At 40.1% G+C, this 13,836-nt stretch overlaps 1 protein-coding gene across 1 annotated transcript in view; it reads right to left on the bottom strand.

The window, feature by feature from the left end:
* Positions 1–13,836, bottom strand: part of MYO3B (myosin IIIB) — a 415,159-nt gene that overhangs the window by 176,280 nt on the left and 225,043 nt on the right. Inside the window, exon 25 of the mRNA XM_047770247.1 lies at positions 2,527–2,606. Coding sequence (XP_047626203.1) covers positions 2,527–2,606 — 80 coding nt within the window. The remainder of the gene's footprint in view (positions 1–2,526; positions 2,607–13,836) is intronic.

The following is a 13,836-nucleotide window of genomic DNA, read 5'->3' as shown; positions in this document are numbered from 1 at the left end:
TCGCAATGCTTTCATGGTCATTTGCAGACAAGCAGAGCGGTGCAACCTTTGAGACAACTGATGTGTATGTTTCAGTGGAGGCTGAACAAGGTGATACTCTTACCTTGTGATTTCAGCTCGCATGCTATAAACACGTGTCTTTTACAAGGTCTACTTAAGTGCCACAATTTTTGCATTTTTGTGCAAAAATAACCCCTAATCACAGGCTGAAGTGCTAAGTGTTAGAAGGTTGTAATGTACTTGTTGTAGACCATTTCTGTGTTAGATAACCTTCATTCAGGCACGAGTTATAGTGCTGTTGGCCTTGAGTTTGATGACACAAATACTGTACTTAAAATATTGCTTTATACAAAGAAATACTGCATATAATTAATTCTTTGAAAGAATATATAGTTGACCCTTGAGCAACATAGTTTGAACTGCATGGATTCACTTACACACAGATTTTTTTTTTTTTCCCAGTGGTAAATACAATACTACTGCACGATCTATGGTTGGCTGATTCTGCATCTGCAGAACTGTGGGTATGGAGAACCCACTATAAAGTTATATGTGGGTTTCTGATTGTGCAGAGAGTTGATGCTCTAACCCCTGTGTTGTTCAAGGGTCAACTGTATTAAATAAGATGTGTTTAAATAGAAATACGCATAATACAAGATTATGTATTAATCAACTGACAAAATTGTTGTGGCCAGAGGCTGGTACAAACCTAACTGTGTATTTCCTCTAGGAGCAACGCTTCAGTATTTGCTGATTCAATGTTCACAGTAAGTTAATAGAGTATAACTCATGAGTAATGAGAATCAACTGTATTTAACACAAACAGAATTTTATATCTAATATCAGGAGGCTCTCAGAACCAGTGAAACTCCTCTGTAAATCTCTTCTAGGGGCCCATATAACTCGTTTTAAATAGTCCTAATATCTTACCACAAGGTTAAAAAGTATTCTACAGAATCGTATTAACAATGTGCGTATAAAAATTCTCGACAAAGGAGTTCCCATCGTGGCTCAGAGGAAATGAATCTGACTAGTATCAATGAGGACACAGGTTTTTTTGATCCCCGGCCTCGCTTAGTTGGTTAAGGATCCGGCGTTACCATGAGCTGTGATGTAGGTCGCAGACTTGGCTTGGATCCCACATTGCTATGGCTGTGGTGTAAGCTGTAGCTCAATTCGACCCCTAGCTTGGGAACCTCCATATGCAGCAAGTGTGACCCTAAATAGATAAAACAAGATTTTTAAAAAAATCTTAACAAAGATGATCTGAATCCCTATTATGTGCATGACTTATATTCTTAGAAGGAGTGTGTATGTCTGTATTAATTTGGCGGTAATATTTAACAGTATGATGTGTGGCTATATGGCTTATTCTTTAATAAATAAATAATTTAATATTCAATATAAACAAAAAGGTAGGAAAATTGAGAGATGTGATCTGTTTATTTTTCCATCACCTTTAGGATTGTTGTTTCTCGGTGTTAGTATATTCAAATAAATATTAACCATCCAGTCCTGAGATTCTTGTTAAACAGTAGCCAGAAGGATGGAACAGTTCAAAATACTTTACAGTAGGATATTTAGTAACCCTTCTAACATGCCCTTTGCACGGACAAGTGCACTGCTCATTTTTCAGAGAGCAAGGCAGAGCAACAGAGAAGGGTTTGCTTTCTTTCCTCCCTGCTAACTCCATTTGTCATCTTCCTCTGCAGGTTGGTGACAGTTTCAAGGAAAAGTGCTTTATCTCTTCCTAGATGAACTGTATTTTCAAGTGTTATTGTTCTGTACCTTAAGTGATTTTTCTGAGAATCCGGTGAAGGGGTCTAGACTATGCCACAGTGGCACAAGGATTATTTTGAATTAAAGACATGTAAGAGTCAACAGTTGTGAGAAGAAGCTTTTTCTGAATTCCCCTTATCTGCCTAAAAGCAGAGTCTCCCAAAAGAATTCAGTTGTCATCAATTCCCTCCCTGGGAGTTTAGTAATCAGGGAAGATTGATTCCTATCACCAGAGATGAGAAGTCAGCACTGAGATAAGAAATGCCTAAATATACACTGTCATAAAACTATTGTGCCTCCCATCTAGTCTCCTAAAGAACGATTTATTTTTCCCCAAAGTCATTTGTTGTCCCAGAAATGTCCTCCTTCCTCTCTTCATCTCCTATTAAGATGGTGTATAAGCCCTAAAATCTAACTTTCCCTTTGGGTCACTTTTTTTTAGTGAACTCCGTATGTATATGACTAAAATTGGTATTTTTTTCTCTTGCTTATTTGTCAGTTTGAGTTTAATTCACAGTCCCCCAGAGACTGAAATTAAGAGGATAGAGGAAAAGCTTTTTTCCCCTGACAGAATTGCAAAGGATTCCATGATGTTGTTTCAAATTTCCTAACCTCCGATTCCTAAATGCTGTCAATCTCTCTTCAGATTGCCCAGATAAAGGCAATTAATGTTGCCCACCGAGCATAATCCCTATGGTGGAAACATCTTATGGGCCACAGTATTTTGAGTACAAACCTACTACTCACCTTGGGTCTCCCAGCACTGAAATGTGGAGGCAAAGACCTTGAGGCTGCTGTTATCCTGGCTCTTGTCTGGGCCAAATTACCTGAGCAAAAAAGACAAAGAAGTTAACACAACTTTAAGAATACTATAAGGAGTAATTTTTCCTTTTGTGTCCTTGTATTTTTCAGAATGTTCTTTTTCTTTTTTCTTCTTTTCACGGCTGCACCTGTGGCATATGGAAGTTTCAGGCTAGGGGTCAAACTGGAGCTGCAGCTGAGACCTACACATTAGCCACAGCAACGCTGGATCTGAGCTGCATCCGTGATCTACACAATAGCTTGAGACAATGCCAGATTTTTAACCCACTGAGTGAGGTCAGGGATCAAACTTGCATCTTCACAGATGCCATGTCAGGTTCTTAACCCACTGAGCCACACTGGGAACTCCCAGAATGTTCTAAATGATCTGCACTAAATTTGAAAAAATTGGAAAAATCTGAATTTTGAAATTTAAATGATACAAATGATAAGAAAACTATAATAATAGGTCATAAATAATTTATAATATAAATTGAATTTAGTTTTTTTCGTGTGTGTCTTTTTTTTTTTTTTTCCTAGGGCCACCCCTGTGGCATATGGAAGTTCCCAGGCTAGGGGTCTAATCGGAGCTGTAGCCGCCAGCCTACGCCAGAGCCACAGCAACGCAGGATCCCAGCTGCATCTCCCACCTACACCACAGCTCACGGCAATGCTGGATCCTTAACCCACTGAGCGAGGCCAGGGATCGAACCCGCAACCTCATAGTTCCTAGTCAGATTCGTTAACCACTGAGCCATGATGGGAACTCTGAATTTATATTAGTTTAATAAGCAAATAAAAAAAGACAAAAAGTCTCAAATTCTCTTACAGTAGGAAGAGAAGGAAATTAGTACAACGTAAAATGGCCATATATAAAAAGCCTACAACTCACATATTAACAGTGAAAAATTGAAAGGTTTTCCCTCAAAGATTAGGAACAAGGCAAGAATATCTACTCTCACCACTTCTATTCAACATAGTGCTGGCAGTCCAGCTAGGGTCAATTAGGCAAGAAATAGAAACTGAAGGCATCTAAATCTTAAAGGAAGAAAGGAAATTATCTCTTTTGTCTCTCTAGGTGACATTATCTCATATATAGAAAACTCTAGTAACATACATGCACACACACATCTGCTAAACAGATGAATTTAACAAAGTTGTAACATACAAAATCAACGTCTAAAAAAAATCAGTTGCATTTCTATACACTAAAAATGAAAATCTGAAAAGAAAGTTAAGAAAACAGTCTCATTTACAATAAAATTCTTAGGAGTAAACTTAACAAAGGATGCAAAATCCTGTACACTGAAAACTAGAAAACATTCCTGAAAGAAACTAAAGAAGACACAGATAAATGGAAAGCTATTCCATTGTGGAGGAAAAAGAAAATATTTTTCCTCTGTTTATCTTAGGTTCATTGCCTGGGGCCCTGCAACTTAGACTGAAAGAAGGATAGTACAAGAGAAAAACAATCAGAAGTTTATTAATGCACTCATCATACATATACACAGGAGTGTTTAGTGATGAGTAACTCAAAGAGAGGGTTAGAACTTGGGCTTACATAACATCCTAACAAAAGAACAATACATTTATAGATAAGTGACAAGACAAAGGAAAAGGACTTTGAGTTTCTAGAGGCAGGAAACTATGGGAAAGTAAATATATGGTGAAGCTAAGAAAAGATAAGGGCTAATTTGTTATATAGATTCCTCTGGTGTTATCTCTGGGCTGATAAGGGTCTAGAGTTGTCTCTGGAGATTAACTTCTGTCATTCTTTGTAGAGAGGAGAGGGGGGCACATTTTTACAAATTTATACCCTGCTTTTGGGCAAATGGAGGAAGGCAGAGAGCTTTTCCTGTATTTGCTTCTTCTCAAATGCCTTCAACTTTAATCTTTATGCCAAAGTGGCATGTTTTGGGGTGGCTCAGAAACTAGAAAATTTAATATTGTTAAAATGTTCACCCTATTCAAAGATATCTACAGGTTTAGTGCAATTCCCATCAAAAATCTCAGTAGCATTTTTGGGGAAACAGAAAAAAAAATCCTAAAATTCATATGGAAACACAAAGGACTCCAAAGATCCAAAACAATCCTGAGAAGGAACGAAGACACTGAAGGCCTTATACCTTCAGATTCCAAAATGTATTATAAAGCTATACTTAGTAAAACAATATGGCAAAATGGTACTGACATGAAAATAGATATACAGACCAATGGAACAGAACAGAGAGGCCAGAAATAAACCCATGCATATATGGTCACATAATCTTTGACATGGGTGCCAAGACTACAAATGCAGAAAGGATTATCTCTTTGACAAATGGTATTGGGAAAACTGGACATCTACACGCAAAAGAATGAAACTGAAACTCTTCCTTATACCATACTCAAAAATCAACTCATACTGGACTAAAGGCTTAAATATAAGACTAGAAAATATAAAACTCTGAGAAGAAAACATAGAGGGGGAAGCTTCATAACAATGGTCTTGACAATGATTTCCTGTGTTGCCAAAAGCACAGGCGACAAAGATGAAAACAGACAACTGGGGCTATATTAAACTAAAACTTTCTGCACAGCAAAGGATACTATCAACAGAGGGAAAAAGCAACCAATAGATGGCAGAAAATATTTGCAAACCATATATCTAAAAAGAGTTTAATTTCCAAAATATATAAAGAACTCCTACAACTCAATAGCAAAAAATAAAATTAAATACCCCGATTAAAAAGTGGGCAAAGAACTTTTGAAGACATTTACCCAAAGATGACATACACATGGCCCACACGTATATGAAAAAATGCTCAGCAGTCAGGGAGATGCAAAGCAAAGTCACAATGAGATACCACCTCACACTTGTTAAGGTGGCCACTGTAAATGAAGAGGTGCAAAATATGCCCCTATGGCATAGTGATTATTTTAATTTGGTTATTTCTAAGAAATAGTACACATATGTGAAGCTCTGAAAACTGAGCAGAAATTACTCTTTTGTAAGAAAAATCTACAAGGGGAATCTCCATATGTAAGGGTCTCTCCATCTCTGTACCAGAGAGAGAAGGATGACTCTCAACCTCTAGAAATTCTTATCAATGGAGAAAACAAGAATTTAAATTTGCAAAACAACTTTACTCTTGTTTATTGTGCTTTTCCTAGTCCCCTCTCATAACCAGCCTCCCCAGTCCCCAACATCTTTTGTCTTTAGCTCGTGATGGTTTGGGTCATTTTGGGGAGTTAATTTTTCCTGGACGTACAAATGTCACTAAACTTCTGTTTGTTTTTCTCTTGTTAATCTGTCTTTTAAACACAGGGGTGTCTCGGCTAAGACTCTAGAAAGATACAGGGAAAATTATTAATCCTCCCCCACATAAAAGACAATAACAAAAAATAACAAGTGTTGGTGAGGGTGTAGAGAAAATGGAACCCGATGTACAGTCAGTGGGAATGTAAAAACAGTGCAGCTACTATGGAAAAGAGAACAGAGGTGCTTCAAAAAATTAAAAATAGAACTGCCATATGATCCAGTAGTCCCACTTCTGGGTATTCATTCAAAAGAACTGAAAACAGAATCTTGGAGAGATATCTGCACTCCCATTATTCCCAATAGCCAAGTAGAGGAAATAACTAAATAGCTATCAAAGGTGAATGGATAGAGAAAATGTGGCAAGTACCTACAATGGGAAATTTATTTAGCCTTAAAAGAGAAGGAAATTATGCCATTTGGCCCAACACAGATGAACCAGGGGGTGTTATGCTAAGTGAAATAAGCCAGGCACAGGAGGACAAATACTGTTTGATTCTTTTTATATGAGGTATCAAAAGCAGTCAAATTCATAAAAACAAGGAGGAGAGGGTAGTTGCCAGGGGCTGAGGGGACAGGGAATTAGGGAAATTATTCAATGACTATAGAGTTTCAGTCATACAAGAGGAAAAAATTCTAGAGATCTACTGTCCACCAATGTGCATATGGCAATGTGAACTGGAGGCTGGCACTTGCCACGTGCCTCCACACGATTGAATCATGAGCCCCAGCAGCTGCTGACCCTCAGCAGCCCCTGAAAGGAGCTCAGGGTGGAGATCAGGAGTGAGGCACTCTGTGCTCTGGGAAAACTGGCAGAACAGGTGTTCGGATAATTAGATATTTTCAGGAGAGGGTTTTATGAGCTCAATTCTTGCATTGCCTCATATCTAGAAAGGCACTAAAATCCTTCATGGCGACGTCTGCTCCTCATGACTGGCAGTAACTGGCTATAAAGTGTGTGCTTGGTTGCGTGTACCTCATCTCTTCCCCAAAATCACGTATATACTGACATCCCCTCATACCTCTTTGGCACAGTATTTCAGAGCTATCTGAAATCCTACCTCCTGGGCTATCTAGTTCTAATTTTGCCCCAAATAAAACTTAACTCTCAACTTGTAGGTTGTGCATATTTTCTAAGTTGACAGTGTGGAAAGTAACATAGTGTCTTTTCTACCAAAGGAAATCTTGGTTACTCCATTTTACTCCGGTTTTGGCTGAAACGCCTTCCTGCGACCCCCAACTCCTCTTTCCCTCTTCTCCCAGTTAACAATTTGTTTCAAATTAGCCAACCAAGAAGAATGTGCTCCCTGACCTGACCAATGGGAAGGGGACAGGTACATCACCTACGTTAAGGGATAAATAGGTCTTTTCTTCTTTGCGCATGCTTTTTGAGCACTTGCGCCCTTCTGCAGAAGTAAAGAGCCTTGTCGAGATCTCCCTGTGTTCATGTGTCTCATTTTTCGACACTGACGATCCAAGCCATATCCCAACAACAGTAAACAATACCATGCTGTACACTTAAAAATCTATTAGAAAGGTATATTTCACGTTATGTGTTTTTTACCACACACCACAAGACTTTCCAATTAGGACAGTACTAGTCACTGAAAGAGATGAATATGGAAGAAAACAGATGCTCGGGGTTTTCCTGAAAGAAAAAGTGGGCAGTAGAGAACAACGCTGCCAGCATTTAAGATCCACACACTGATGAGCAGATCTGTCAGGATGCATCCTTCGGCCTGTGGGAAACCTGGCCTCCTGCAGTGAACCAGCTGACAGTGGTAGAGAGTTAGCTGGGCATCTGAGCAGCCTCTGAGTTCTAGAGGCTAACCTCAAGCAGGTTCATTAACATCTCAGAGCTCCAGTTTCTTTGTCTATAACATGCAGACGGTTATGAGCCTTCAGTGAAATAATTCATGAAAAGCACTGTCAACATAAGGCTGGAACAAGGTAAGTGCTCACTTGGTATAACTAGCATTGACGATGACGATGATTTGCTGTGAACAGCTCACAAAGGTCTCAGCGAGTAGAAGGCAAGAGGAAAAAACAGGAGCTCCCTAATTTGTACTGCAAGCACTGGTGCGTCAAAAAAAAAAAAAAAAATGACTGAACAATGAGAAAAAAAAATGATAAGGCAACTCCACTTTGAACCTCAGTCTCTTGGCCACTTGGCTTCCTACTGCGTTTTACCTCAGAAGTGTCTGAGCGGCCTGCACAGACCCTCTTTCCCCGTCCTCACCACCCACCCTTCATCTCTCTCATCCCTAGCCTCCCAAACCAAGAGATCTGCTTGCGTTTTTACCTACCATGTCATTTGATTCTGTAGCTAAATAAAAAGTTGTCAATGAAAGGAAATGCTGCAATTTGTGCATTTGCAAGACACTCCAGATTTCAAAGTTAGTAAATCTAGCACAAAGATGTCCAAATGTTTTCTCTGGCGATATCTTCAGAGGCTAAACTGTGATTAATAGCCCAGAAAGAACCCTTTGAAGCAGGATTGGTGACATCAAAGTCGTAATCCAGGGGTGGCAGGAGCTTTATAATGAGTGGGAAGCATTTTAACACATTTCAAAGGATTTACGGCATGAATAAACAATAGACCTCAGCAGATGTGCCACACACACCTTTCAGAAACGTGACCTATAAGAAGTTTCCATTTTAATTCAAATGTAAATACAGTGTTCACACTTCTTTCAAATGTTAAGTGTCCTCGGAGTTTCACCACAGACAGCTAAGGACTTCTCACTGCCTCTGAGCACCTTCCTGCACCTCCGGAAACTGGGACTGTGCGACTGCCCACGTGTGTTGGGGAGAGAAACCAAAGTCAGAGGCTTCGGATGGAATGTTTATCCTACATAGGACCTGGGTGAAGAAAGAATCTAAGAGGGATCTTGCAATGATCCCACATAATTTACCCGCTTCGAACTTAAAGGGAAAGAGACTAGTGGGCTGAAGACAGAACTGAAACTTTCAAAAGATGGTCATTTCCTGCCTGCTTGAGAGGATTTTCAGCTCCTGGAAAACACCCAGCACCCGTGATTTCATCTTCAGTTACCTCATAAGAATTGCCCTCGATGATGGGCTGCTGTTTTAAATAATCATGCTTGGAATTTGGCTTCCCTCTGCTGCCCCCTCTAGGTGCAAGGGACTGGTTGCAGGTTTCTGGTGGTGACTGCGGGTAGGCATTTTTTTGGGAAATTTTCCCATTTTACTTTTCCATATGGAAGAAATAGGCTAATGAGCGAATAAATGATTGCAAAGCAATGCTGAAAAGTTAAAGGCTTGTGTCAAATTACTACCCAAAAAGGAGCTGCAAAGAAAACTTCAAATGCTTCAGCTCTTCTGTTACCAGATTCAGTTATCCAAGTAGACCAGAGAACTGAAACTCTGTACCCTTCCGTCAGCTTGGATACTGAAAACCAAAATCATATCTTCCAGTCTACATGAGAGCGACCCTGTGTCACTCCTGTCTGCATTAGCATGAATTTCTTTTTCTAGGAGTCTCCTGTCCTGACCTGCGATCTGACTGTTCACTACAAAAACTTCCCAGAAGACCCAAGACCCATCAACTCCTTAAGGGAAAGTGTCCACAGTTTAAGCCCTATGATTCTCTGAATCCTTCATGTCAAAATCCTCACCTTGCTGTTCCACCAAGCCTGGACTTGCTGTTATTGAGTGTGATCCTGACCCACTCCTAATCAAGCCCTCTCACTTAGAAAGACCTGCCTTAAATCAAACTTTATCTCGCAACAAATTCTCATCTGGCCTTTCCTTCTTCAAGACACTGCCAAAGCTCTGAGAGGTGGTGGTCTCTCTTACGTCAGTACACCAAGAACTCCACTTTGTGTAATCAGCAGGTAGGGTGAGAAAAGTTTAGGGAGCCAGCTTGGGACAGACCTATGCTGCCATGGGTGAGATGCTCTAATTTGCAGCTAATAACATTGTACCCAACAAAAATGCCAGGAGTTCAATTCAGTAGTTGTATAACACATACTATAGTATTTTGTATGGGGTTTTTTGTTTGTTTTGTTTTGTTTTGTTTTGTTTTTTTGGGGTTTTTTGTCTTTACATAATTTTCTATCCTAAATGTATACAATTAAGACTTGTTGTAATTTGATATATTGAGATAACTTAAAATAGTGATCAGAAAAATATGACAGAGTTGCAGGAGGCCGAGAGAGGAAGTACAACATTAGATTTCTGTCTCGCAGTGTTGACTTTCTCTCCTGGCATTTATCTCCAGCTTCGAGTGTTAATATCAATAAATGGGCAGGAGGGAGGTGGAAGAGTTCTGAGCACACTTAATCTCTCAAGGAAAGAACAGGGACAATTTTTATATATGTGGAAGGGACTGTAGTTTTATGGAGGGGAGAAATAAGAGACAGACAAATGAGACAGATATGCACGTACAAAGAATGCTCTCTTTTTCGAATGCACAACCTAGCTTTTATTACATATGTGGGAAATTTAACATCCAAGAGAAACCTCCTCCTCATTTCTGCATCGACTTTTAATTGGCATTTGTCTGGCATCTTGAGGAATTTCTGCATAATGAACATCTCTAGACTATCTGCTTGAAGGAACAAACCAAGGTTTTCGCTGATTTTTTTTTTTTCCATTTAAAATGGGACTTACGGCTTTAAAGATTTGTGACTCAGAAATTTCAAAATTGTAGAGCTGAGGCAAAAATAATAACTCCTTCTTTCATCCTTGAGCTTGAACACTCATAAACAGGATGTCATCCCAAAACAACTGTACCACATCATCAGAATGTGTCAAGGAGGCAGTAAGGCTCCCCTCCCCTAACTCAGTGAATAGTGGAGCCGAGGCTCTCTGCTTCCTGCATTCTCTTGCCACATTGGTGGAAGTTGCCAGTTCCATCGATCTTAATAAATAAAGAAAGAGCCAGTTAAAAGAGCTCTGGGTATTGCTGGCCTTCCCCACATGTTCTGCTTGGAGTTCGCTTGGAACTAACATGGCTGCCAAGTGACGTGACATGTGTTCACGAAAGTGCTGGAGCCTAGGCTGTTGATATCAATCCAAGAAGACTTAACCCATTGAGAAAAAAAGAAACACACACACACACATCTGCCAGCACCCATATGTCCCTGACATGTAAGAATCGCTTATTCCGGTCTCACAGCAACATCCACGTGCAGCACTGCAGTTTTTAGTTCAGTTGGGGCTAGTCCTGGCCAAAACTGTAATTTACCTAAAGGATATATTCAGGGTCCCCCACATGTCTTTTCGCATCCCTATTTCCACAGCTGAGGGTGCAACATGGCTTTAATGCTGTGTCTCTTCCCTACACCCACAACCACGTCTCCCTACTTCCTTGCCCCACCCCAGAAATCTTCCAGGCAGACCTCCCCTGTTAACTACATATTGTGCTCCAAACCTTCAGGTTACTCTTCTTCTCTGACAACTAATCCAGATCCAATTTCTTCATGGATGGATAAATGTATTACTTCAGGTAGGATGTCTGCTGTGATGGGCAGAATCTGTCGCCCCAAAATATACCTCTTTGGCATAGTATTATTTTAGGCTGATTTTTTTTTTTTTTTTTTGCTATTTCTTTGGGCCACTTCTGCGGCATATGGAGGTTCCCAGGCTAGGGGTCTAATCGGAGCTGTAGCTGCCAGCCTACGCCAGAGCCACAGCAACGCGGGATCCGAGCCGCGTCTGCAACCTACACCACAGATCACGGCAATGCCGGATTGTTAACCCACTGAGCAAGGGCAGGGACCGAACCCGCAACCTCATGGTTCCTAGTCGGATTCGTTAACCACTGCGCCACGACGGGAACTCCTAGGCTGATTATTTTTAAGAAACAGCAGTCACAGGAGAAACTCTGAAAACTGAGTAGAAATTACCCTTTTGTAAAAAGATTTGGAGGGAGAAAACATGGAAAAGGAAGATTTTACTAAGGCATCATAAGCTACTGGTGGGACCAAAGACAAAAGCTTTGCTATTTTGCTCTTTCAGCTGCCTTTTGGTAGATCCAACAGTGTGGCCAAAGGTGATTGGTTTGGATACAAATCACCAGGGGACTCATACCTATTAGACACTGTAAGTGTTAATGGAGCCACAGTCTTAAGTAAATTCTCATATGGGTCAGGTTGTTGCAACACAAGAAAATCACATTCCACAGTTCAAGCCTAGAATCCTAAATAAAATGCCAAGGCACGAGAGAACAGACTGATTACCAAAGATAAAATCTCTTCCTAGAAGCCCTGTTCAATACACCTTATCTATTAATGGAGGCCCAGTTATATGATTTCCCTGTGTAAAGGGTAATATTAGGTTTCCTTGCATGTTCAATTAAGACTCAGAAAGCCACACAGGGGTTCAGAAAACGAAAGGCTGTTAACTACATATTGTGCAGGATGACGACTGAGTGCTTGGAATTACGGGTGCTTCTCTGTTTCCCCCTCTTTAGCCTGGAAGGCTGAAAAGAACTCTGGACTTGAAGCTGAGAAACCTGAATTCATATTCTAGGCCTGCCACTGACTTTAGATCATTTATACTTTCTATGACTCACCTATATTACATATCAAATGAGAAGTCTGAGTAGACTAGTGGTCTTTCACTCATGTCCTGTGGCATTTTGCCATGGCGTCCATGGAGCAAACCCTCTTTGCTCGGCTGCATCTAGATCTATGCCTGGCAATGTGGTCTAAGAAGCGTGGACTCTTATAAGAGGGAGCAGCAAGGAACAATGTAATGTTGACCTGGTACCAAAAAGAGATTGTGTGACATCCATGGCCAAGACATGTGAGAACTTTATTTACCTAAGCTGTAGAGAGCTAGTCAGGGTAGTAAACAATATTGTTCAAAAAGCAACATTAGGAAAAAAACTTGCAAAATCCATATCTGATAATGGACTATTATCCAAATAATACATTAAATCCAACAGTGCTGAAACTCAACAACGAGAAAACAAACAACTTGATTTTTAAATAGGCCAAATGCTTTAACAGACACCTAACCACAGAAGATATATAGATGGCAAGTAAGCTTTTGAAAAAATGTTCCACATTATATATCATCAGAGAAAAGCAAATTAAAACAATGAGATACCAAATCCAGAACACAGACATCATCAAATGCTGGCAAGGATGTGGAGCAACAGGAACTCTTTTTGCAGATGGGACTGCAAAATGGTACAGCTACTTCAGGAGACAGTTTGGTGGTTTCTTACAAAAATAAACTTATTCTTACATGTGATCCAGCAATCACACTCCTTGGTTTTATCCAAAGGAGCTAAAGAGATGTCCACACAAAAACCTGTTGCCAAAAATTGGAAGCAACCAAGAAATCATTCAGTAGATGAATGGATAAACAAATTGAATTACATCAAGTGGATTATTTATTGCTAAAAAAATGAGTTATGAAATCATGAAAAGACATGGAAGAACTTTAAATGTATCTATTTTTTGTCTTTTATCTTTTTAGGGCTGCACCCCGGCACATGGAGGTTCCCAGGCTAGGGGTTGAATTGGAGCTGTAGCTGCTGGCATACACCACAGTCACAGCAACGTGGGATCTGATCCATGCCTGCGAACTACACCACAGCTCATGGCAATGCCAGATCCTTAACCCACTGAGCAAGGCCAGGGATTGAACCTATGTCTTCTTGGATGCTAGTTAGATTCGTTTCTGCTGAGCCATGATGGGGATTCCTTAAATGTATATTACTAAGTGAAAAAAGCCAACTGAAAAGGCTACATAATGATGGTTCCAACTGGCAAAGGCAAAACTATGGTGATAATAAAAAGATCTTGGGTCCAGGGAAGAGATGAATAGGTAAGGCACAGAAGATTTTAAGGGCAGTGAAAATACTCTGTACGACACCATAATGATGGATATATGTCATTATACATGTGTCCAATCCCACAGATTGTACAACACGAAGAGTGAACAATAATGTAAACTATGGCTTTGGGGTGATAATGATG

Source organism: Phacochoerus africanus, chromosome 3, assembly GCF_016906955.1.
Source record: "Phacochoerus africanus isolate WHEZ1 chromosome 3, ROS_Pafr_v1, whole genome shotgun sequence".
NCBI lineage: Eukaryota > Metazoa > Chordata > Mammalia > Artiodactyla > Suidae > Phacochoerus > Phacochoerus africanus.
The sequence above is the reverse complement of the archived record's forward strand: the minus strand, read 5'-3'. Positions and strand labels throughout refer to the sequence as shown.